The 26,536-nt window shown below is 51.1% G+C and overlaps 1 protein-coding gene across 1 annotated transcript in view; it reads left to right on the forward strand.

Annotated features, from left to right (window-relative positions):
* Esrrb (estrogen related receptor beta) overlaps positions 1-26,204 on the forward strand; it is a 95,274-nt gene extending 69,070 nt beyond the window's left edge. The window contains exons 4-7 of the mRNA XM_032908787.1: positions 13,671-13,781; positions 14,158-14,319; positions 22,629-22,898; positions 25,832-26,204. Of these exons, the coding sequence (XP_032764678.1) occupies positions 13,671-13,781; positions 14,158-14,319; positions 22,629-22,898; positions 25,832-26,076 (788 nt within the window). The 3' untranslated portion in view covers positions 26,077-26,204. The remainder of the gene's footprint in view (positions 1-13,670; positions 13,782-14,157; positions 14,320-22,628; positions 22,899-25,831) is intronic.
* The last annotated feature ends 332 nt before the right edge of the window (positions 26,205-26,536 follow it).

A 26,536-nucleotide genomic window follows, 5' to 3' on the forward strand; every position in this document is an offset into this window, starting at 1 on the left:
AAAATCTGATCTAAGGGAATCAGGGCAAAAGGCAGCCTCTCTCCTTTAAGGTGATAATGGGGCTCTCAGGGGCTCAAGTGAGATGGCTAGCTATTGCACCTTCAGCCATCCTCTGGCTTGAGAAGGTCAGGCCCAGGTCTGGACCTTTCTGTTCCATGCCTTCTGCTCCCCTACCCCACCCCCACTCCACCCCACCCCACTCCATCTCCCCGTGATAGAAGCCAGGAATGGGGGAGCCGCCACTCAGGCCCTTGACAGTTGGAATGCCCAGGAGTTATCCAGTGCTGGGAAAAAGGAGGATACTTTTCTAGTGGTCCCCAGAAAGGTCTCCTGTCCTCTCACCAAAGACAGGAGTCATGACCAAGCGCACTGAAGGACCGTGGTGGGGAGATCCTGGGCTGGCTCCTGAGAGAGAAGCCCATGGCTAATGCAGGTCTCCAGTGGTGGGAATGGGGTGGAGTGCTGCAAGGATGCTGGCCATGTGGGAGGACCGGGTGGTCCCAGAGTTGCCCCCCCTCCAGGAGTGGCTTCCCCCATGGCAGCCAGATGTCTCCTGTCCTGATAACACTGAGCCCAATTCAGCCATTAGGGAGCTTTACCTGAGGGAGGAAGAGACAGTTACCAGGACACATCCCACCATACCTCCAGCGCTGGCAGGCCTGTATCTGAAAGAGAAAAACTGACAGGAAGCCTCCTGAGTGTGAGTGAAGCTGAGCTCTTGGCTTAGTGTGGATCCCCATAGAGCTCAGTGGTACCTGGCATCGGAAGCCCCCCTGGGACCAGCCTTGGAGGAGCCTGCAGGAGTCTGGGGCTCTGCCAGGGAGAGTTTTTGGCAGTAGTCCTGGCCCCTGCTTTGTTTGGAAGTGTCCCTCCTTGCTTACATGCTCAAGGTCTAGTCCCTGGGGGACTAGCCTGGGCTCCTGCCCCACTCCAACTTGATTCTGGAAACAAGCGGCACTCTTCGCCATGCTGCTTGGTTCCTGTGTCAGGAGGGTCTCACAGTCAAGCTGGGCAGCAGGGGTTCCAGAGTCTCACAGGGAATAGAAACACTGCCCTCCCCCACACCCTCACCTTAGTTAGTTCTACATGTCAGAACCATATTTTCCAACTACCCAGCAGCTTGTAGGGAGTATTTTTTGCTACCCGGCCGTTAAGCTCCGGAAACACTCACACATTAACTTATTTTTCAACCTGCCTTATGGCTCAATTGCTGGGCGCTTCTAATCTCCCTCGGTTAGCACGCCCTTCCCAGTGCTCTTAGCTCAACACCCTAAAGCAGCTCAAGACGTCTCCAATAACTTTCTTAGTAAAGAGTGCGGGTCACTGATCCTTGATGTAGGGGCTCCACCATTACTAGGGATGACGTCAGATGTGTGGTGTCTTCTGTCTCCGGATCAAAGCCTGCCCCATTCCTTAGGTGTTTGGAGATGGATCCTGTTTCCCACGTGACTTCCTTTGGCTTTGCCCGGTCTCTCCTGGGATGACTGGAGTGGTCAGAGAATGAAGATGGTGTCCCAGAGTCTTTATGCAGATCTTTTCTATGCCAATTCACATTTTCAGGGAAAGCCGTCCTTTTTCAGTGTGCAGAATCGAGTTTAAAATGGGACTTGGGTTCAGAGCTGGTGACTGGCATTTGTGGTTCCTGTACTTAACACTCGCTGGACCTTTCTTCACTTGTATTGATACCCGTACTGTTCACCAGGTAAGGGTGAGGATCCAGTCAGACAGCCATGATGTTGCCTCGGTGTGTCAGCTCCCTGGTGCCAGTTCAGCTAGAGTTAGATTCGCTCAGGTTCTGCTTGTCTTTTCTTCAGCCACCCACAGAGTTGAGTGAGATTGACAGGACCCATTGATCTCCTTTGGACCTGTTGGGGGCGCTCTACAGGGGATGGCATTACCTTGAGCTGATCCTTGCTAAGTTCTGGGATCAGGATGGAATCAGATGGTCCCCTGGCATCTCAGGTGTGGGTTGATTTAGTCTCCAGATCAGAACTCTGAAGACCAACTCACTTGCTGCGTTTATCAGGCGCCCCACCCCACCAAGTCTTCCGTTCAGCTCTACCTTCACCTTGCCCGACTTACCCACCCTCCAGCCGCTCCTGCTGTTTCCTCCCTGTCCAGCCCTGCCTGCCTCTTCCCCAAGTGTTTTCTGAAAGAAATCTGATTTCAGTGAGAGGCTGGGCTGATGGCCATGCAATATGCGTTCACTCTCTCTGTGAGCGATGGAAAAGCGGAGAGCTCCTCCAGGGATTCTGGGTAATTGGGTTAGTGGGCAGCTCATGTCAGGGAATTAAAAGGGGGCCCTGATCAGGTTCCGACTGCATGGAATCTAATAGTTTTGTATTTATAGAGTGCTCTGCCTCAAGTCTGTGCCAGAAATACTATTGTTCTGGTCTCGTGGATGAAAGAGGAGACATTCTTTTGCTTTTCCAAAATATATTTATGTTTTGAAACAAACCAACTCTCCAGCATGTCAGAGGACACCATTGAACTACTCTCTGCCTATACACAGTGCCCTCCCAGTTCCCCAATCTGCTAGCTCACAAGGTCTTCCTAAAGCCTTCTGCACACTCAGGTACAGTGACCTCTGGCTGGACAGGTGTTGATTGAATACAGACAGCTGCTTGTGGCTGTGCAGAATTCTTATTACCTTTCACTCCGGGCACTTAACGCCAGAGCATTGGATCACAGGTTCACCCCACTGGGTCAGACCCTGCTTGACCATTTAGCAGCTCCGTGGGAAAGCCACTTAGACGCCCCTAAGCTTCACTTCCCTCCTCCGGAAAATGAGGACCATGGCGTGGTTATTGTCATCTTGTTTTCCCCATCTCCAGGGATGCCTCTGGGATTCCACCATGCTGTCCAGTGTTGACTTTTGATGAGAGATAGTCTTCATGGAATAGCATTGATTCTTGTGGTTGTTTTATTTTTAACTGGTGGGTGACTGCATTTATAAGGCACATTGTGGCCCTTGGCTTTATGTAAATACTATATGAAGATTCAAGCATATTAGCAAACATACCTATCACGTCGCCAGTTCATTTTGTCATTAAAATTCTTTATTAGCTGACACCTGAGTGCATCGCTTCATTCGTTGTGAGCCCAGGCAGTGTAGACAAAGCTTCCCTCGCTCTTTTGTTTGAATCTCCCCCCAAGTGATTCTCTTCTTTTCTGTAATCTGGAAAGCAGTTTGGGGTCCCCATACACACACTTAGCTAATGACCCCTGCTTCGTGTTGTCTTGAAAGTAGAAATAGTAAAATAGAAAATTTCCAATTAATAAGTGCTGGAGTAAAACCCAGGGTCACATGTATATTAGACAGCTGTTCTTCCTATCTGAGCTACAACCCCAGCTCTCTCCCCTTTGAGACAGGATCTCACGAAGTTCCTTGGGCAGGCCTTGAACCCTGACTCTTCTGCCTCAGCCTCCCAAGTAGCAGCTCTGGGCCAGGCGGGAACTTTTTATCCATCTCCGGTGGAGTCCTCCCCGTTTGTTGATTAGGTAGGTCTTCTGCCTCAGTCCCATGTATCAAATCAGTTTCCGTCTTGAGACAGGGTTTCTTTTTGCAGGACCAGCTGTCCTGGAGTATGGCTCTGTAGACCAGGCTGACCTTAAACTCAAAAAAATTCTCCTGCCTCTGCCTCCCAAGAGCTAGGATTAAAGTCATGGGGCACCACACCCCAGCTCCTTTTGTTTGATTCTCTTGAATAGAAAGATAGTAGTTCAAAGGTCTGTACAGGACAGGGTAACAGCTCCACAATCCTCACAAGCCTGTGCTCTATACCTATGACTCCAGTTCTCAAGGTAGTCAGGACACAGGTCCTTTCATTCACAGACTTGGCAGAGCCTAATCACATGACCGTCCCCCCTCCGTAGAAGACTCTAGGAATCGTTTTTTATCTGGGATGTGGTGTGCTGCACAAAAGCCCAGTTGGTAAGGAAGAAGGGTATTTAAAGCACACACATCTTCAAATATACGTTCTTACCTTTATTTCCTATGTGTGTGCCTGCACATGCCCTGGAGGTCAGAGGTCATCTTCGGGAGTCCTTCTAATATGTGGGTCCCAGGTTATCAGGTTGGGTCGTGCCACCCTTACCTGGTGAGCCATCTCAGGGGGTCCAGGACAGGTGTGAGCACATGCCAAACAGGAAGAATATGGACACCTCCACCACAGGAAGGTAGAAGCACCATTAAAGTTCCCTGTCATTTCCCCCTGTCATCCTCCCCCCCAACCTCCATTCTTGGAGGAAACCATTATCCTGGCTATTGCATTATTTTCTCTTGGCCTTTCCCTGCAGGTTCATCTGGAGGTTTTTGTTTGTTGGGAAGGGCTTTCATTCTGCAGCTCAGGGTAACAGTCTCAGCAATCCTCTGCCTCAGTTTCCCCGAAGGCTGGAATTACAGGGATGAGCCATCTCACCGAGCTTCTTTTTATTCTAGTATTTTAGCTTTTAGTTGTAATGACTTTGTGTGATGTTTGGAGGGGTGGAGTGAGGTGGTTGTGTTTTTCGAGATAGGGCCTCGCTATGTAGTGCTGTCTATTTTGGAGTACACTCTTGAGTTTGTCTTTATTCTGTGTGCTGGGGGTAGGTTTGCAGGCCTTTAATCCCAGCATTTGGGAGGTAGAGGCAGACAGCCTGGTCTACATATTAAGTTCCTGGGTGGTCTGAGATCCTGCCTCAAAACAAAAGTTGTGTGTGTCTGTGTGTACCACATGTTCATTGGTACCCTTGGAAGCCAGAAGAGGGCATTGGATCCTCCCCGCTAGAGTTGGAATTAGGCAGCTGGGAGTCACCTGACACTGCTGCTGGGATTTGAACTCTTGTCCACTGAAAGAGCTGCAAGTGTTCCTGACTACTGCAGCATCTCTCTAGCCTAGGATCCTACCACCGGAGCCAGTGACTCCTAGGCAGTGCTGCTAAGAAGGTGTTTTATTTCTCTGAAATAGAAGCTACTAAACAGGTTGTTTTGCCATAAGTACTCAACCCCACTGATGTAATGATCAGCTGAGCAGTGTTTTCATAAAGGGCGGAGGTTAGACTTGGCCTGTGGACTGGAGTGTACTAACTCCCTTTCTTAGCACTTGGGCTTTAGGCTGTCGTAGAAGCACTGTGCTTATGTTTGTTTCCCAGATGTGTATGTGGAAGAGTTAGTTTCCCAGGAGAAGGACCTGGAATACAACTTCAGCTCCAGGATGTGTGTGTGTGTGTGTGTGTGTGTGTGTGTGTGTGTGTGTGTGTGTGTATATACTATATATAGTATATGTCTTAGTTAGGGTCTTATTGCTGTGAACAGACATCATGACCAATGTAAGTTTTATAAGGGACAACATTTAATTGGGGCTGGCTTACAGGTTCAGAAGTTCCATCCATTATCATCAAGGTGGGAGCATGGCAGCATCCAGACAGGCATGGTGCAGGAGGAGCTGAGTTCTACATCTGTACCCGAAGGAAGCCAGGAACAGCCTGAGCATCCTCAGGCAGCTAGGAAGAGGGTCTCCAAGCCCACCCCCACAGTGACACACTTCCTCCAACAATGTCACACCTTCTAATAGTGTCACTCCCTGGGCCAAGCATATGCGAACCATCACAGTATATATGGTATATAGCACATAGTATATAGTGTGTATGTATCGGTGCCCAGGCCAGAAGAGGACACGACTACCCTGCTTTGTCACTTTTTGCCTTATCCCCTTAGACTGTCTGCGGAACTTGGAGCTAAGCAGGTACCTGCAAGCTACAGTGAGGGGTCTTCCCATCTCTGCCCCCACTCAGTGCTGGGTTAGAAGCCACACTGGCTTTGGTTTATTTGTTTGTTTGTTTGCTTTTTACGATTTCATGACAAGGTTTCTCTGGCTGTCCTGGGACTCACTCTATAGATCAGGCTGGTCTTGAACTCAGAGATTCGCCTACCTCTGCCTCCCAAGTGTTGGGATTATTGGTAGGTGCTACCTCAGCCAGCTCAGAGGAGCCTTTTAAAAGCCTTAACGAGAGTCTGTCGTCTTGTTTTCCATCCTCCTGAAGTTCTCCATTGCACTTAGAATAATGCCTAGAATCTGACCACACGGTTCAGGTCTGCTGATACTCTGCCATCAACCTTGCCACCATGTCCTCTCCGTACTCCAATCCCTTAAGCTCCAGACTTCATGGGCTGGCTTTCAGTCTCTGAGCATGGCAAACTCCTCTCCTTAGGAATTCCAGACAGTGCACTCCCTTGGCCTGCCTTCCTGAAGGCAGGCTTCTCATCCTTTCAGTTTCCATGTCGATGTCAGCATCCCCATCACTTGCTGTCACAGCCCCTGGAAGACCTTGTCATTGAACTCCCCCTCCTCAAGAAATGACCTCGTTTTTGTTTATGCGCTTGGCTTATTTTGTTTATTCTGCCATCTCCTATCACCCCTGTTCTTAATTCAGGAAGCAGGGTGGCAAATTGCCTCTCCACCAGCCTGTCACCTCCAGGGTGGTAGGATGCATGATTGAGAGGCCCCAGTGGAGTATCTGAGACCAGCAGGCTGCGGTGCTGTGATTGATTAGCAATGTCTATCCCAAGCAAGGAAATGGCAGGCTGGGGCACAGGGATGAGACCCGCCATGCTTGATCTGGTCCAGGTACGCCCGGGTGATTCTTTCCCCCTAGACCTACACAGCTAGGACAGGACAGAGCTGGGTGTAACCTAGACTTCTTGTAGGGAGCTGGTCCTAACCTCAGTGTGCTTTCCCTGCCCAGCAGGAGCCTGCAGTCCCTCCCCAGCAAGCTTGGAGTAGGGTCTGGCTGAACTGACTTTTCCATGGTAGATGTAGTTTTAGGTATTGGCCGGTGGGAACACAGGGATGACACAGGCAAAGTGTCCTCACTGGTGTGATGCCATGGACCAGAAGGGTCTAGAGGAAGGAAAGTGACAGTAGTAGACAGACACTGGTAGCCAGAATACTGGAGTTCCCCTTTAGCTATTTGGGGACCTGGAGTACCTGGTACAGAGAGTTGGCAGGAGCCTGGGAACATAAGGTAGAGGTGTGTTTGTTTACCCACGAGGAGAGCATCCCCTCCTCCACTTCCTCCTCCTCCTCCTCATCCCCCTCCCTGTCCCCATCACCAGATGTATGGTTAGTTTTCATCAGTTTGACATAAATCTAGATGTATCTGGGAAGAGGTGACCTTAACTAAGGAAATTTCCCCATCACATTGGTCTGTAGGCAAGTCAAGTCTACGGGTGTGCTATCTTTATACAGAAGCATCCAGCCCACTGTGAGTGATGCCATCCCTGGGTTGGTGGACCTGGGTTGTATAAGAAAGCAGGCTGAGCAATCCATGAGGAGCCATCCAGTAAGCAGCATCCCTCCATGGTCTCTGCTTCAGTTCCTGCTTTCAGGTTCCTGCCTTGAGTTCATTCCTTGGATTCCCCCAACGATAGACTGTAACCCATAAGCCATACAAACCCTTTCCTCCCCAAGTTGCTTTTAGCCATGGTGTTTATCACAGCAAACTGGGACACCAGGTTAAGCTTCAACCCATAACCCCCCCCCCCAGGGAAGAGTACTCAGCGCAAATAAATGTATCATAAAGACCCAGGTCCAGTATACATACAACCACCAGAATTTTAAACTCTTGTAGAGAATACATGACCCCAGAGCCCCCAGGCTCAGTGTCTTCAAGGAACAAGTCCTCCAGTCTCCTTCCAGGCCATACTCACCACGGAGGACTGAAATGGACTGACATTTGGTCACCCACAAATCCCAGTGCAGATCCTTTGGACTTCCTGGTGGAGCGACCTCACTCAGGTCTTATGTATCCCGGGCTAGCCTTGAACTTCATAAAGTACCCAAAAATGACCCTGCATTCCTCAGGCTGTGTTGCCTCAGCCTTCAAGAGGACTGGATTCCAGGCAGATTCCATCGCACAGGTTTATACCACATTGGAGACTGAATGCAAGGCTTTATGAGTGCTAAGCCAGCACTCTATCACCTGAGCTGTGCCCCCAAGTCCGCCTGACCTTTCTCTAGTCTTGTTTTTTTTTCTCCCCCTTCCCAGAGTTGTCATGCAGCTCAAAAATGAGATGAGCAGCTCTATAAGCAGAGCCCATTCCGTTCAGGACCTACTTCACTGAATAAAGAAACAGAAGATGGTGGGGTCAGTGGTGGTGCTGGGTTTTGGAGAGGAAGCCTGTCAACCCTGAATACCTCAGCAAGGTCAACAGGGATTTTTCCTGGCTTTAACCTGGGACAGAAATGAGGGAAGGATACTGGCTTCCAGACACACAGCCCCGCCCACCCCAAGGGTGGAGACATCTGATAGTCAGAGGGCAGCACCAGGACAGGCTTGGGGCCAGGTGGTGGGACTATGCCTCAGTTGGCTATTTTTAGTGTAAATGAAAGAAACTTAAACTGGCTGCTACCCCAGTGCGATCAGCTATTTTTGCTTCTGAAAGACTGGGATCCCATCCAGCCCTGGGGGAGGGGGGTTGCAAGTGAGAAGCAAAGCAGGTGGGTGGCGGGAAGTGGGAAGTGTTGCTATTCCATTAAGAAAGAAGGAGTAGCCCAACGAAGTCGTGGCGTCCATTTAATCTGTGCCTGATCTGTGGCTCTGAGGTGCCTGCCTTGGATGGCAGAGGCCAGGAGGTGGGGCATAGATTTGAGACCCTCCCCTCCTGTGTGTGAATCCTGTGTGTGAATCTTGTATGCTGATTTCTGGGCTCGGAACTGGGCCCCTGCAGGCCCCTGGGCTCCTGTCATAAGGCTGGTGAAGGGTGGAGCTAGTGTGACTTAGCCAAGGCCAAGAGTTCTGTCCTTGGGCTGGACAGAGGTGGGTGCTGGGTTCTGTTGCTGTCCTGTCTGATAACTTGACACTTTTACTTTTTTTAAAATGGGGTCTCAAACTGTCGCTAAGGCTGACCTGGAACTCACTGTAACACCCAAGCTAACTTGGAACTCACGTTGATCCTCCTGCCCCAGCTTCTCAAGTGCTAGGATTTACAAGCACAAAACCCCCATGCTTGCTCCAAGTGGGACCCTGGGCATATTAAGTCTATGTTCCAGATTCCTAACCAGCCCCTCCCCAGGCTTTCTGTGTCTGATCTTGCCGACTCCAAAAACCTCAAAGATGGAACTGGCCAATAGTTGCCTTTCTGTCTTATTTCACTCAGGATGACTGAATAGTAGACCAATATTATAGGCCACATTTGTTTGCCTATGGCAACTGATGGCCACAAGGTTGCTCCCTGCTTTGAGCTAACCCTGGCTTCTTTCCATCCTCAGTTGGAGTAGAAATCTAGGAGTGGGGCTTGTGGTGATTCCGGGTAGTTTTTTTGAGCTACCAGCACATATACTATTGTATACCTTCCAGAATTTTCTAGAAGTTTTTAAACTTTTCATTTTGAGATCATTGAGATCAGTAGTCAGAAAATTCATAGTGATTCTGTGTACCCTTCACCCAGTTTCTCCTTCATGGTGTCCTGAAAATGTAACACTATATAGTCAAGATGCTGATGTTAGTAACAGCAGCGACACAGAACCCCCTTCAGGTTGAGGTATTTTGGTATTAGCATTTATTTAATTGTCTTTATTTCAATTGTCACTGAAGGTTCTCAAATGCTCACATTAGACACCAAGAAGTGAAGGTACAAGAGGGGAAGATCCTACCCTACCCAGTACCACTCAGGTAGCTGGTCCATCTGGGTTGACCCAGATCTGCCCTAGGCCACTACTCTGCTTATACTAGGAACTTATCACACTTGTCCAGGAGTCTAGCTCTGGCTAAAACTCCAAGGACCTTGTTTGCCCACAGCTATGAATTGCATTGATTACCAATCATGTATATTCATGAGATACTATCTAGGCATTAAATTTCTCTGTACATCTGAAGGGGTTAAACAGTATCCGATAGTAGTTAGGACAACGGCCACGTGTTACTAAGTATTTGGAGATCAGCAAGGATTTTCATATTAGCATGATTAATACCTTTTTATATTTGGAAAGTCTCAATGATAGGATCTATTAATCTGAGACAGTCAGTATAAGTTAATTAGTATTTTCTTTGCACTTCCTGGCTGCTTTTTTTTTTTTTTTTTTGCTAATATAAGAACACAAACAATAAGACATTCTTATTTAAAGACTCCATTTTCTCTCTCCCCAGTTTGAAGTCACATTCTAATTTAGAAGTAATGGTTCATTGTATCAGTCAGTGGGGATAGCTCTTTACTGCCACATCCTCTGATAGCTGGTAGTGTAAGCATCAGCAAATGGAGATGCTTTTCCCCTTCTGTCCCTGGTAGCCCAGACTAGCCTCAAGCTTGGCTGTATAGCTGAGCGTGACCCTGAAGTGTTCATCCTTCTGTCCCCCAGTCCCAAGCGTTGGTATCACAGGCAGGTACCAACCAGCACAGCTGATTTATGAGGTTGCTTTCTGCTGCTGGTGGTACACAACTGCAAAGTTGAGCTTCAAGCACTGGGCCAGGAGGACAAAGTCATTGGATTTGGAGGTAGCACCGACTATGTGGCACTATGCTCCACAGGTCGTGAAGCACAGGCCCATGTCCCCCACTCCAAAAGATCATTAGCAAATCCTGACTGTGCTGGTGCCGAACTGTAGGGAATATAGAATCCACAGCATGATGGGAACAAGCCTGTGGTAGTAGCCCTGCCTGAAAGCAGCAAGGTCATCTGCAGCCCCCTTCAAGGTCAACTGTTGGGAAAGCCCCAACTCCGGCAGAGTGGGTATGATGACCACTGCTGCCTTCTCTAACCAGAGGATGATACTGAAGCACTGAACCTTTGTTGATAGGACTTAGAACACAGTGCTCTTCCTAAGCACCCGATGGGTACCAGGTACCATGGCAGAACCTGGCCTTACGGGACACCTACCTAGTCATCAGGAGAGGCTCTGGTGCTGTGAAGAAACAATATGGTGTGTGTTACTGGTAGTGGGCCTGGGGCCGGGGTGTCCGTGCCCTTATACATACATGAGGTCTTTTTTAAACACCTACCAAGGCCTTTAATCAAGTCAGAGAACATTCCAGAAGGAACATCAGTGGAGGTGGCAACTGGCCTTTTTTTTTTTTTTTTTTTTTTTTCCTGTTTCAAATCTCTCTCTAGCTAACAGCCACTTTAGGGTTAGGCGGCGAGGGAAGAGGGACTCCGTGGAGTGACTTGTGGGGAAAAGGAGTGGAGAAAGTGGACTCAGAACGAGAGCCTCTCAGCCCCTGGCACATGCAGGGTGCCCGGGGATTCTTGCTGTCCACTGTGAATTGGGCAGTGGGGTTGCACTTGGGTTGTGTTGGCATTTCAAGGAGTGAGCTGAGGAGTTCTAGTGGGAGAGCAGTTGAGCAGGAGTCTCCTGTCTACTCGTGTCTCTGCCCCCCACTACGGGGGATCCCAGGAGCGGGACACAAAGGTCTGTGCTGAGGGAAATGGAGCTGTTTCTGCTGCCCCCTAACGTCCAGGATGGTGATGAAGGCGGAAGCTAGAGTAGGTCCACCAGAGCGCCCCGTGCTCTGCGCACCATAGCTCATCATGATGAGATGCTCATTCTGGGTGCGGGGATATGGTTTAGTTAACAGAGTTCTTGCCTATCGTGCACAAAGCCCATACTCGAACCCTAAGTATGGCATCACACGCCTAAAATCACAGCCCTGGGGAGGTAGAGGCAGGAGAATCAGGAGTTCAGGATCTCCTCGATCCTTGGCAACTCAGCAGTTTGGAGGCCAAGTAGAGAGGTGCGCGAGCGCGAAAGGCCTATTTGCTCGTCCCGCCTGAGAAATTTGCTCTCCTGTCAAGTCCAGGATGATGGTGATGCTACCGGTCTGTGTGCTGACTTAACGTCTCATGACTTCGGTTCTGCCCAGAGCTTCGGCTACCCACTTGCTCAGCCTGGGCTAGACCACCAGGCACTGAGGAGTACCAGCCGCCTGAGCTGACCCAGCTAGGCGCAGAATCCAGAACGGCCTCTCTTCTCCCTCCCTCACAGCTTCGTGCAGGCGCATCTTTTGCCCAGGTTCTGATCTTAGAGAAATCAACACAGACCATTTGACCCTCTAAACAGAGGCAGGGGGTTGTGGGTGGCTTCTCAAGAGGTCTAAGGACCCCGACTTAGGAAGCAGCAGGTCCCAGAATGCTCAGGAAAGTGGCCTGAGAGTAACCAGGATGTTTCGGCCTGAATCCACGCCCATACTCTGTACCCGTCTTGCTTCCCATTGGATGGGCCTGTGTCAGACTCACCAATGGAAGTACAGAACAGGACCTCCAACAAGACGACCCTCCTCCACATGGGGTTAGCATTAAGTAGAAGGGGGAGGGGATCCTGAGTCCTCCTCACCCCAGTGTTCACTATAGCCTTGTGCCTCACCTGTTACAGAAGTTTCCAGCGAGGGATTAAAAGGCTGAGGATGTAGTTCCACTGTAGAGTGCTTTCCTAGCACAGAAGGAGCCCTGCCTTCAATCTCCCCTCCCCACTGTGTAAACCAGGGGGGGTGATACACCTATTGCTTTCAGGGGTGAAAGCAGGAAGATCCAAAGTTCAAGGTCCGTTTTGGAGGCCAGCCTGGGCTAGATGTGGCTGAGAATTGGCTCAGTGAGAAGGAGTTCCAGCAGGGGCTTGCTGACTTTGGCTCCAGCACCTTAGCTCCTTAGCTCCTTAGCTTGGCTCCTTAGCTCGGCTCCTTAGCTCCAGCACCGTCTTTCCCTTCAGGGAGAGGATGTGGGCTGCAGCCTTTAACTGGAAACTGGGTGTGGATGTGTGGGTGTCTTCCCTCCTCAGCCCCAAAGGCCGTGCTCCACCTACAAAATCATTGCACTTTCAATTGCTCTCATTCTCTGGTCAGCTTCCTCTTTTCCCTTGGCCTGTTTGCACATAACTAGTGGTATATACTATCAAAGAAGTAGCCCGGGGCATGAATGGGATGTAAATTATCCCTCTATCAAGTGGCCATTTTAGCTTTCTCTTCTGCAGGGTGGTATGAGTTGAGTACAGGCTAAGGCCGCTGACAACCATCCACCATCTTTTACTTCTAGATCTGCAAGTCTTCCTGGAAAAGGAAGAGCAGACTTTGAGGTGCGATGCCTTCCTTCAGGGGAAAGTACAGAAGAACTTTCTTAGCCTCGGAGGCAGTAGCCCTGCTTTCTCTCTCTCTGAGGACTCTTTCTCCATCTGTCTTTTTATTTCTGAGGCACTCTTCATGTAGCCCAGGCTGGTCATAAATTCCCTATGTTGCTGAGGCTGACCATGGACTCCTGATCCCCCTGTCTTCACTGCTTACAGGCATGTGCTGGCCAATACCACCTTTGTTAGGTGTTAGGGATCAGACCCAGGGTTTTGCATATGCCAGGCAAGCAGGGTACCAACTGACCTGCATCTCTAGCCCTCTTTTTCTAGCTTAATGAACCCAGCCCTCCCTGGACGCAGAGCAGACCTGAGACACTTGCTTGGCAGGGGACTTTCTTGAGCCCTCGCTTGAGGTCTCAGAGGTCTCAAGGTGATTTTAAGATGGAGCTGTACCTGGAGAGGCAGGACCTGGGCTAGCTGGTGGGATGGACTTCAGATGATTTCTCCTCTTCTGACGTGATGCTGGCCATCTGGGCATGGCTGTGAAACTCTTATCAAGGGCAGCAGTTTTCAAGTCGGGGCCCATTCACCGGAGATTTGGATCAACTCTCGATGCCAACATCTTTCTTGTCTGACAGGCGTGCGCCTTGACCGGGTGCGAGGAGGCCGCCAGAAGTACAAGAGACGGCTGGATTCGGAGAACAGCCCCTACCTGAGCTTACAGATTTCCCCGCCTGCTAAAAAGCCATGTGCGTACCAGGCAGGAATAGCTGGCATCTTCCTGGGCGGATCTGTCTTCCCTCCCTCCACTGGGTGGTGGGCAGTGTGGACCTAAAGACAGCCAACAGTGCCTGGCATTGCCTGGCTTCATCAGAAGGCCCATCCATATGGGATGACCCAAACCCCACCTCCGTGTGCAATAAGGGCCCCAGTACACAGACCTTGTCTCCATGGCTGCCCTCTCCCGTTCAGGAAGTAGCTTCCCCTCGCAGGGACATCTCAGTGCTCTCACCACTGTTGCTAGCAGTTTTGTGATGTTGACCCCAGCCTTATCTGACCTTCCCGTGGGCTCTGTCCCCGCTCTTCCCAGGCATTGATTGTTCACTCCCTCTTTGGTCATTGCAGTGACTAAGATTGTCTCGTATCTACTGGTGGCCGAGCCGGACAAGCTGTACGCTATGCCTCCCGACGATGTGCCTGAAGGGGATATCAAGGCCCTGACCACTCTCTGTGACTTGGCAGATCGGGAGCTTGTGTTCCTCATTAGCTGGGCCAAGCACATCCCAGGTGAGTCACGGTGGGGCGGGGGCAGGAATGGTAAGGGGCTCTAGACTCACCCTGTCCCATAGCTGTGCCTTGGATGCCTGGTCCCTGGCCCAGCGAAGCCTAGAAGACGTTTGCCAGCCCACTTTTCTAAAGACCCCTTTCTTTTCTGTGGGGTTGAAGGGAGTAGCATTTGGAAGGCTCAGCAATGTTTATGGACTGCCAGGGAGCATTAGGAGAACCACTTCTCATTTTAGGAGGAGGAGCTGCAATTAGAGGTTTACAATCATTACACCCACCTCCCCTTGCTTTTTAACATTAGCTGCAGGCAGATAGAAGGAGTTAGGAGCAGGTTGGGGGAGTCAACTCAGATTCCAATTCTAGGCCTAGAAGCCATGAGGTCTGAGCCTATCACTCCGTCAAATGGGAATATGAGAAAACGACCTTTTTAGCTTAACTCACGGGCAAAACGAGGTCATGAGTCCCAGGTGTGGCATCTGGCTGGCATGGGTCAGTGTCACCTGCATGCTCACCGTGGCCACCTGATGGAGCTTTGCCTTGTCTCATGGTTGAGACTCCATGACAGGAAGTGCATGCACACTGTGTTTCAGGCCCTGTGGGCCTCTCACTCTCTGGACCCAGACCCCCATTGTAAGCCTCTTGGTGAGTCCAGGTGAACAGTGGGAACTCTGTACAGTTCAAGGTCCTGCCCCTGTGGATTGTGTGGAGACGGGCTGTTAGCCCTGGCAGTGAACTAACACTGTGGCCTCTTTCTAGGTATGTGACACATGGGTTCTTCTTTCTGTGCATAGTTTTTTCCTCAGCTGTGGCCCTTTAAGTGAGCATAGCACACGTGGTAACAGAGGTGTCCAGGCCTGTGGATGCCAGCAGTCAATTGAGGGGATTCAGGTCCTGTGTGAGACTCGCACATGCCTCATGGGAAGGCACCAACTTGTGGACAGGGGTTGAAGACGCGGTTGCCAACACTAACCTTCAGGAAGCCTAGAGGTTTCTGACATGGTCTCCCGGATCTCTAACCCTCGGGTGGGTTTGCCAGAGCCTGGCTAGTACGTATGCCCTTTGTAAGAAGCTCGGCCTCTGGGGATTACACACTCAGTAGTTTTGAAATCCGTCCCATGCTGACTCAGCACAGATGTGGCGTCAGGCTGATGCTTAAGACACCTCAGCCTGGATTGCTCCACTAACCCCAAGCCAAATTGGGCACAGTCACCCCAGCCCAGCCCTCGAGACTACTATTCCCGGTCAGACAGGTACAGTGTCCGAGAGATGACTCTGGAGTGACGCCTGGCGGGCGGTCTCCTATGGCAGTAGTATATCTTCCTTTTGTGGCCCTTACCGGCACAACACCTGGGGGAAGGGAGTGTCCAGAAGACTTGGGTCTCCCTGTGTCCTACAGATAGTTTTCACCTCTGTGCCAAGTAAGAGGCATAGGCAAGAATGGTTGGCAGGGACATAGGTTTTAGATCCAGACAAGCAGGGCTCCTCCTGTCCCAGCTCTGCCCTTGGTGACCTCATGCAAGCTTTTTCTGAGCTTCGGTGTTCCCATCTGTAAAATGGGAACCACAGAGATCCCCACTAGGAGTCCTGGGAGGATATTGCTAGAACTGCTATGCCTGCCATGGTTGTCATAGTAACTAATTGAGTGACACAAACCTCTCCCTGCACCCGCATTTCATCCCCAAAGCAGGATTCCTGTGGATGAGACAGAGCAACTGAGTGTGGTGGTTCATGCCTGTCATCTCGGCACTCTAGAAACGGGCAGTGGGCTAGCTGAAGGGTTGAGGCCGGTCTGTTCCGCATAGCCAGTAAGCAAAGGCTTGCTTGTCTGTTCATCACTGATGCCTATTTCATATAAATCTGCGCATTCAATCAATCACTGGGACTTGACCCTCGGGTGTTTAAGGTAAAGTTAAGTAATCGGGGTCTCCTAACACTGGTTGTAAACCTCACACTAAGGACAAAGAAAGACCAAGTGTCTTTTAAAAGCAATCTATGGGTAAGTGTTTTGAGGACGTAGAAACCTGTGCACTGTGTGCATGCAGTACCCAAGGAAACCAGAAGAGGGCGTCATCCCCTGGAACTGGAATTACAGATGACAGTGATCCTCCATTTGGGTGCTAGGAATCTATCCTGAGCCCTCCCTATAGGAGCAGCAAGTGACCTAGCTCCTGGTGACTGAATCCCTATTTCTGATTACACAGAGGACAGGCTTACAGAGGGAGAGAAAGCAGAGGTTGGTTAGAGGGCTAACATGTTAGAGCCTGCCCCCAGCCCATGTTGAGTCTTGTTTATTCTGGTCAGGAACACTCAGAAGGGAGACTTTCCGACTGCCTGGGACTGGAGTTCTGAAACTCTCTTTAGACGCAGGGTGGTGGCTCGCCCTTCCGTGTCTTTAGCCTGTGGTCTAACAACCAGAGGCACAGAAGGCGCTTGCTTGCAGAGTAAGCACTGGACAGTGGTTCTCTCTCAAGATGGGGCTTAGACAGAGTTGTAGGGGGTACCCACTCATTAACCAGAGATGATCTGAGACACCACCCCTAGCCCAGAAGCCTGAGACCTCCAAGAGGTTCCCGTGTCTGAAACCCATATAGATTGAATTTTTATCATCTCACTGACTAGATTTTATTTGTCCTTTGTGTGTCTATGTCCTGGTGCCTCTTCTGCACCTGGGACCATTAGTGAGTGAACTGAGGTCCACCTCAGCATAGCTGTGCACTGCATACATACCCTGATACTCGACTTCACAACTGAGGTGGCTTCCTGGGACAGCATGGGAGGAGCACATACCACTTGTCTACACCAGAAAACAGCCAGATTGATGTATGGAGCAGAGTAGCACAGGCTGACAGAGGTCACACAGTCCACAGAATGTTGCAAAACTTAAAACTTACAATAAATTTATTTCTGAAGTTTTCTGCCACATCTCAGTGAAATCTAGAACTCGGAGGGCCGACTAGCTTTGCTCATCCTCTTCTGTTTGGGAGATGAGGATGCTACTGTGTAGCTTTGGCTGGCTTTGAAGTTGGGCTCCTCCTCCCTTCTACCTCTCCCTCTCAGTGCTGCAGTCACAGACTCAGTCAGAATAGTAACATTTTGCTCGGTTCTTGTTTGGTTACACTATGTTGCCCTGAGTTGAATTTTTCCAAGTATTAGGCTTCCTGGAGGGTAAGCCCTAGGCGTGAGAGCGGCAGCTGAGGAACCGTGTGACCCAGAGATGAGAGCTGGATCCTGAGGCCGCTGGAGCTAGGCTGCTGGCAGCACACAGCGAGTGTGGCTCTCCTGTGTCTTGTCCCGCCATCTGCCCCTCCCCGGGCAGCTTGGATTCCACCTTGGCCAGCAGAGACTTCATCAGGAGTCCCCACTCCTGCCCAGCCCAGGTTGCTATGTGCAAGGGGTTCCCCAGAGGCCTCTTCAGGAAGGCTCTCTGGACAGCCTGCTCCCAGGGAACCGCTGTCTGGCTGGATGAAGGATGAACCGCCGAGCAGCAGCAGCTGTGTCTGAAGTGGCCCCAGATCCTATAATTACATCTCCCTTTATTACCTCTCTAATGGCCCTCCAGGTCGGCAGAGACTATCATAAATTAGCAGATTATGAACTCCACTTGCCACAAATTATGTGCTCCCCCCCCCTTTAAATTCTAGCAGTGCAGAGTGTCAGTGGGGGGATGGGGCCTGCTGTTATTAGATCTACTGGTGCAGATAAGGCAGTTTTCCCGGGGAAGGGGAGCATACGGAGGGAGGCCTGAGAGCCAGGGCGTCCAGGACTCGGTAATGCCATCCAGGGTGAGCAGCAGGCAGGGACTGGTCAGCCATGCTGGTCCTGAGCCCTGGCCCCCTGAACTGTTCTAGGACTTTCTGCTCAAGGGACCTTGCTGGCCCAGATCCCAGATGAATTGTTGGAGGCCCAGCCCAATTGGAAACCCAAGTGCAGGGTGTTTTCCCAAAGGTGCTCGTGTTTTACATGACAAGAGAATCTGCTTGTCTGCTAAGGCCAGGTGTAACTGAAGTGAATGTGGAAAACCTGGAGTCATCTGGGAATGGAGGGCTCAGGAGGGAGGGAGAACACAGCCAGCCGAGGTGTATTCCCTCCCACCATGGGCTAACATTTTAACACTGTATCACCCTACTTTATCACACAATGATAGTAGATAGTTACTTGCCCTACTTGGGTGCTAAGCAGACCAAGAAGGCTTCTGTGTGTGGCCACATTTAACCTCTGCACCTCTGACATGGTATTGTCAGTCCCACTTTACAGAGGAGTGTAGATACACAGGGTCAGAGAAGGTGGCCTCGCCTAGGGTCAACCTTTGGTGGCCAGCGGAGTGACTACTTTGACCAGTTGGCTCTGGAGTCTGTGCCTTCAACGCGCCTTTGCACACCTACATAAATAGTTCTCCCTCGCATGTTGGGCTGATATAATTAATACATGTGCCACACATTACATTTCCATAGTTTTCTGCCTGGCATATTTTCTTTTTTTTTTTTTTTTTTTTTTTTTTTTTTTTTTTTTTTCGAGCTGGGGACCGAACCCAGGGCCTTTTATGCGCTTCCTAGGTAAGGCGCTCTACCACTGAGCTAAATCCCCAGCCCTGCCTGGCATATTTTCTGCTCGTGAGCCCGCAACAACCCCTCTCCCCCCCCTACCCTGGTCTTCTCCTGGAGTTAAGTAGCCCCATTTCCTCTCATAGTGTTTGTTTCTTTTCTCAACTGTTAGAAAGCATTAAAACGGTTTCAAGTAGTGACTGCACACACTTGGCTGCTGCCTGGACTGACATGCCACACGCATGTGTGCTGGGGTTTTCCGAACTCTGTCCCGGACCTCTCAGATGCTGGAGAGGAGGGAGGGACTCTCTCCCAGGGGTGAGCCTGCTACTCAGACCTCACACCCAGCTGGCCCAGCTTATGAAAGTTAGTTAGCCTTCTGAGCGGTCTCTCCCACAGCAGCCTAGAAATTTCCAGGTAGTTGTTGGCCCCTCCACCCTCCCGCTCCACCCCCAACCTCGTACATGGGATCTAATGAATGGGCTCTCTAAGCAAATGTTTTAGGTTGTTTTCCTGCTATCCCAGGGGCAGGCTGTGGCATCTGTCAATCTTCTGCTGTGACTGCTGACCAGGACGGGTGGGTAGGAAGGCGAGCATAGGGATCAGGAACAAGTCTATACCTCTGTGGGGTTTCCCTTCAGAGCTCAGCCCCCGGGAATCCTACAGCGAGCGATTCCTGGACTCCCCTTAGCATCACTACAGGTTGCATGCTCTCAGAATCTTCCAGTCTTCGTTTTTTCTTTTTAAAAATTTGTTTGTTTATTTTTGGTGGGTTTTTTTAGACAGGGTGTCTCTATATCTCTCCCTGGCTGTCCTGGAACCTACTCTGTAAACCAGGCTGGCCTCAAACTGAGAGATTCACTTGGCCTCATAGTTTATGGCCTCATAAAGGTGTGGGTCGCCCCATGGTTGGTGACATTTAGTGACATGCGACATGGTCTCCACGGTAAGCCTTGGAGTTATGGTGTGAGCAAGCCATCTTCAGTCTTGCAGAGGCCATGCCTTGAGGGATGAGCCTCACCGGCCTGTTCCCAAGCCCAGAGCCTGGCTGTGCCCCACTCCCAGCATCTCTGCTGCCTTCCCATGTGCCTCCTCCACCCTTCCCAGTCCTTCTGCTCCAAGCCTACCCCTCCCTGTGCGGTCTACATCTTCCCCACCCACACCCTCCCATGTGGGCTGATTGGTATCTGTTAATTAATGTCACCCAAAGCCTCTCCTACTCACGGACCTGATAAGGGAAATTGGATGTCCATTTCTATCTTTTATTACCTCCAGCTTCCTACCCCGCCCCCCACCCCCGTAGCCACATACCCTCTGTGGTACTACTGGGAATGTGGGCAGATACACACAGTTTAACCCCCGTGTTCTGTCCTGTCCACCACCACCAACCCAAAACCCCCACGGAGGCACAGTCACCAAAGCGCCCACTGGTTGGTGGGTGCACTCCTGCTCTGCGATTGGTCACCCATGGAGCCTGGCAGTTAGGAGGTGATCCAAGACAAAGGTTGTATAGACAGGTCCAGGGCCCATAATGGGTGGACTTAGAAAATGAAGGCAAGATAGTTGGCCTTCAGCCTCAGGTCCAAGAGGGAAGGGACTTACCCTGGGTGGGTGACAAGAGACCACTGCACAGGCCCTAAAGGCCATCCGGGCACTGGGCAAATCCAAAGAGGAGACGGAAGTAATAATGACTGCAGGGAAGGATAATGGTAGCCTCCTTTGTCATCCTTGGCAGAAGGATGCTGGCCTACTGTGTACCACACCTACTGGTGTGAGGTCTTCACACATACATGCCTTTCATCCTCTTGACACCTCCGTGTCCTGAGCAGTGACTAGGCAGGGCTAAGTCCTACGCTAGCAAATCCATTCACTGGCGGGGACTACCCAGAAACGAAGCCCTCGATTTCAAATTGCACATGGCACATTGTACGAATGGCTTTGTGGACTCTTCCTTTTTCTCTCACTCTTCTGTGGCGTGGGAGTTGGATTCAGAGTCTTACACAAGTTAGGCCAACTGGTGTAACTCAACAACTGCTCTATACGCTCACTATATGCTCAACTATACGCTCAGCCCGGGTTGGTTTGTTTGTTTTGCTTGAGACAAAGTCGGGCTTTGAACTCCAGATCCTCCTAAGTACTGGGATTATAGGCATGTATCCTTCGTGTCCAGCCATTTCCTTCTCTTAATAAATCCTTAGAATTTGACTAATCCGCTGCCGTTTCTGGGTGAGCCTTCCTGAGAAGTTCCTGCCTCCTGTTTAGTGGTTATGATGGCAGAGATTAGCAACCTTACCCTTTTCTGTTGGCTTTTCAGGCTGTTCAGTGACTTTGTCAGGTCCACACACACAGTTCAATCTCAGCATGTCACCCTCCCTGTCACCCTCGCCCGGCAGACACAGTCTTTTTTTTTTTTTTTTTTTTTCCTTTTCTTTTTTTTTCAGAGCTGGGGACCAAACCCAGGGCCTTGCGCTTGCTAGGCAAGCGCTCTACCACTGAGCTAAATCCCCAACCCCTGCAGACACAGTCTTAACATTAATAAGAACTCATGTATTCTATAATTGTCTTCCCACGAGGCGCCCAGCCCACCACTGCCTGGAGCACACTCTGCTCTTGCGCCCACTCTTGTGCTCACTCCAATGACAAAGAGGCTCAGCTTTGCAGAAGTTACAGGCCCTTACCAAGGTCCACCCACAGCTAGTACGTGGGCAGTCAGGGTCAAGCTCAGGCAACCTTACACAGCACATTGGACAAGGCAGTGTCATGGAGCCCTCAGTCTTAGTTAGGGTCTCTCTATTGCTGTGATCAAACACCACAACCAAAAAGCATGCTAAGGAGGGAAGGATTTATTCAGGTTACACTGACAGATCCCACGTAGTCTGTCCTTGGAGGAAGTCGGAACAGAACTCAAGTGGGGCAGGAATCTGGAGGCAGGAACCGATGTGGAGGTCATGGAGGGGTGCTGCTTACTTGCTTGCTCCTAGTGGCTTGTTCCACCGGCTTTCTTACAGAACCCAGGACCACCTGCCCAGGGATGGCACCACCCACAATGGGCTGGGCCCTCCCCAATCAGTCAGTAATTGAGAAAATGCCTTACAGTTGGATCTCATGGAGGCATTTCCTCCACTGAGGTCTCTCTGACTCTAGCTTGTGTCAAGCCGGCACACAAACAGCCAGTACACCCTTTTAACACCTATTTCCCTTCCCTGGAGAGAGGAGAGTAGCATTCGTAAGTACGAGTGCCCAGAGCACATCTGCTGAGTCTTCTCAAGGGAGAGTGATGACAGTCTAGGCAGACAGACAGTGCTCACAGGCTGTCTTCCGAGTCTTGCCTTCCCAGCAGCCTCTGCCCAGGCCATGGATAACTGAATCCTCCTTCCTGGCTGGGAGGATCTGGTATGAAAGCAGAGAGCTTCCCTGGTGTTGGAGACGCCCATCTTGCCACCCACAAATCCTGCTATTAATTCAGCAGCTCCTTCAATTACATATGCACCTAATTCATCAGTATGTCTCTCCACGCTGGGAAAGACCTAGAGTCAATGAATGTAGCGATAATAACTGTCAACATTGACCCAGCTCTTATTATGTAAGTCTTTTCCACGAATTCCGGTGTGACTCATTTACTAAGGGGATGGCAACAGCCCCACAGGGCTCCCCCACGTCCTGCTGAGTCTGGAGATGCAAGGACAAAGTCCATTCTCAGGCTGCCCTCCGGCAAGCGCCAAGGAAGCCCGTGGGACCACTTCTTCTGATCATGGTCTTCTCCTTCGTCAGGTTTCTCCAATCTGACACTCGGGGACCAGATGAGCCTGCTGCAGAGTGCCTGGATGGAGATCCTCATCCTGGGCATCGTGTACCGCTCGCTTCCCTACGATGACAAGCTGGCATACGCGGAGGACTATATCATGGATGAGGAACACTCTCGCCTGGTGGGGCTGCTGGAGCTTTACCGAGCCATCCTGCAGCTCGTACGCAGGTACAAGAAGCTCAAGGTGGAGAAGGAAGAGTTTGTGATGCTCAAAGCCCTGGCCCTCGCCAACTCAGGTAAGGGTGGCACGTGACCCTTCTGTGGGCGCCTAACAAGCACAGCGTAGGCAATAGGCGGGGCTGGCTTACTGGGCGGGGCTGGCTTACTGGGCGGGTGCTGGGGAAAGAGAGACATACAGGTCTACGTGCGTGAGAGTAGTGCTAGGAACACACACAGAATTGTAATCCGGTTGCAGGGCATTTATGTGGCTGACTTCTTGCTCCGGCTGGGGCCAGATGGAGCTGAGTTCAAATTCTAGCGAGAATACTGGCTGCTCTTGCAAAGGACCAGAGTTTAGTTCCCAGCACCCACACCCTTCCCAGCACTCAGACTTCTAATTCTGGCTCCAAAGGATCCAACGCCCTCTTCTGGCCTTACCTGGTACTGCACACACATGGTTCATATACATATTTGCACAACACACACACACACACACACACACACACACACACACACACACACACACACAGCATGACCTTGGTTAGCTCTGTCCTTGAGTAGGAGATATTCCCAGGTCCACCTTCAAGCACCCGTGAGTATTAAAGATCAACTAAGGATAATGCGGCCCAGGGCCAGGCCTAGAGGAAAGCCTGGTAAATATTGATTATTGTCACTGATGTTAGAACATCCGAAGAAATGGCGCTCCCAGCACACGATGAGGGAAAGCTGGCTCCCAGGTGGAGACACTCGCACAGGCAGGCTCCATGTCTCCTTCTCGGTCCTTGCCAGGCTTTCCCCGAAAGTCTCTTAGCCCAGGAACTCCCATCCTTAGCAACTTGACTTTGTTGCTGTTCCGCTCCCCAGATTCACCCTCTGGTGCCTTTCCTGATGTAATCAGCCCCCAGCCAGGCATTGTCAGCTGATGGAGGCGTCTCATAGCATAGCAGTCTACCTTGGACATCTGTGTGGGTTCAGGCCTTGGCATTGTATTGTGTTCCTTTTGGCTGCCTGCTCCCTCTTCCTTCTGAAAATCCCCTCCCTCTTCCTCTCCTTCCCCTCTCCTCCCCTGCCCTTCCTTTCCCCCTCCCCCTTCTCCCCTTCCCCTTCCCCTCCCTCTCCATAAATGACTAATCCTAAACCCCCACCTTAGGCTCTGCTCCTAAGGACCTAACCTAACACAGGTTGTCGTGTTTTATTTTTTGCTGTAGCTCTATAAATGAACAGCACGCGGAATTCCGTGTGTCCTCCCTGCTCCTCCCCATCCTCAGCGTGCTCTTTCCACTCCCAGTGTTAGATAATTTGCTGCAATTAGTAAGCCAATGAGGATTGATGCCTCTCGGGTTTTTGAAGGTTTCATCAGTCTGTCGCCCAGGCTGGCCTGGGACTGACTGTATATCCCAGGCTGACCCATGGATATCCCCCTGCATCAGCCTTCCAAGTATTGTAATTATAGGTGCATACCACCCTCTCATGGCAGTGACCCTTGCCTGCACCAGAGACTCCTCCTGTCTTCCCTTGGTTTCTAAAGCCCAGTACCTTGTGGTCCAGGAAAGGAGATCTGGGTGGACATGGCCCCTGCAGGTCATTGTTCCGAGGTAGAACAGTGACCCGGGAGCCTACAAAGCATATTGGATAGATGTCTAGGAGACCAATCAGGCCTCCTGGCAGCAGTACAAGGGCCCCCCCACCATGGCTAAGTGGATGGGGTGACTCAGGTACCTGGCAGAAGAGCAAAGCTCATCAGAAGCTGACCCGGGCCCCTTGAGAGTGTGCCAGCTGTCACTCACCTGCATCCCGGCCATCTCTAGGGCTCTCTGACAGCAGGGAAAAAAATTCATAGCCATTGATTTTGTAATTAACAGTTTATCAATGCCATCGATACAGACTTGCTGATGGATTGCAAAGAAATTGATCTTGCAATGTTATTTTATTTCATTTTTGGTTGAAAGCACCTGTCAATTGTGGCTCCTTGGGGAGGGTGATGGGACGGAAAATGGGGTCAGAGGTGGCTGGGGCCCAGCCCTGTAGGGATTCTGGAAAGCACAGGCTGGGAGGAGACCCAGGGGCATGCACATCACTATGACCAGCCCCCTGGTGCAGCTGCCTTGGCAGTTTGGTTCAGGCGTGCACTGGACTCGTCTACTCCTTTAAGGAATGCAGAAGGCTCAGTTCTTTCTGTCCACTTGGCAAGCTTTGGGGCTACAGTTCATGGGGGCAGCACAGAATGTTTTAAAAAAAAAGTGTCTGAGTAGTTCTCCCACGGGACTGGGGGATTCCCTTTGTTGTTTCCTCAGGCCCGACTGTATCCTAGTGTTTCAGACGGCCGAGTGCATGAGCTGTAAACATCCCAGGCCAGACCCAAGCAAGACCTCAGGTGTGCTGGGCAAGCACCCACCCCTGAGCTCTGCTCCTGCCGCCTCCCTCTGTCACCACACTCCTACTCCCCTTGCCTCCCAAACACCTAGGTATTAACTCCTGCCCCTTTATGTCTGTTCTGCAGCCAGAGTTGTAAGGTTGGTGGCTGTACTGCATGTGGGTGATACCCATGGCCCAGCATCATCGTGAAGACATGATGGTGTTCGCAGTGATAACAGTGAGGCTTCTATGACACAGATACTTAATTAGGGTTACTTAGCTGCGTAACCCTCTTAACCCTATGACGTAGGTATGGCTAGGAAAATGGGGGGCAGAGAAGTTCTATAACTTACCTAAAGTCTCACAGAGCCTGAAAGTGAGGGATCTAGGACTCCAACAGTGCTAGACAGATTCCAGAGTCCCCTGAACCCCCGGGACATCCAATAGGTCTGCTCATGTTCATGGTCTCTCTGGGAGGGGCTGAGCTCAGTTCAGCCCTCAGTCTCTGACTCAGTCCTGCAGTGAAGATCCTCATTTTACTCAGTCAGCTTTTTGCAGAAGGCAGACAGGCTGCCTGCTGGTCTGGTCCTCCACTCCAGGAATGCCTTTCCCATGCTCAACCCCTACTGACACCGACCCTCTCCTGTGCCTGCAGATTCAATGTACATCGAGAACCTGGAGGCTGTGCAGAAGCTTCAGGACCTGCTGCACGAGGCGCTGCAGGACTATGAGCTGAGCCAGCGCCACGAGGAGCCACGGAGGGCGGGCAAGCTGCTGTTGACACTGCCCCTGCTGCGGCAGACGGCAGCCAAAGCCGTCCAGCACTTCTACAGTGTGAAACTGCAGGGCAAGGTGCCCATGCACAAACTCTTCCTGGAGATGCTGGAGGCCAAGGTGTGATGGCCCCGCACGCAGACAGATGGACACGATCCACGTGGAGACCTCCACGGCCACCGGCCTCGACTTTCTCACACCTGCAACGGGGCTCTGAGCTGTCCCAGAAGAAGGGGTTTCTTGCTTCCTGGCCATGTGCAGACTCCTGGGGGGCAGCAGATGGGGAGATGGGGATGGGAGGGTGGGGGCGGGGGGCTCATCTGTCACCCGCATTTTCTTTGGTATTTTTTTTTTCCTTCTCCATGGGCAGTGCTAAGGCTTGGGCCGGGGCTGACTTCCCTTAGGGCTGGAGACCACGGGAGGAAGCATCCCTTCCTGCAAGGGATCCATTTCTGGACCACTCCATATTTAGGACCTGGAGGTACCTGGATGGGCAGGGCTTAGTGCCCAGGGCCCAAGAGACTTAGATTGGGTGCTCCTGAAGGTGTTGGTATCACAGAGGGCAGGCCCTTGGAACAGGAGGTCT

Source organism: Rattus rattus, chromosome 7 (assembly GCF_011064425.1).
Source record: "Rattus rattus isolate New Zealand chromosome 7, Rrattus_CSIRO_v1, whole genome shotgun sequence".
Lineage (NCBI taxonomy): Eukaryota > Metazoa > Chordata > Mammalia > Rodentia > Muridae > Rattus > Rattus rattus.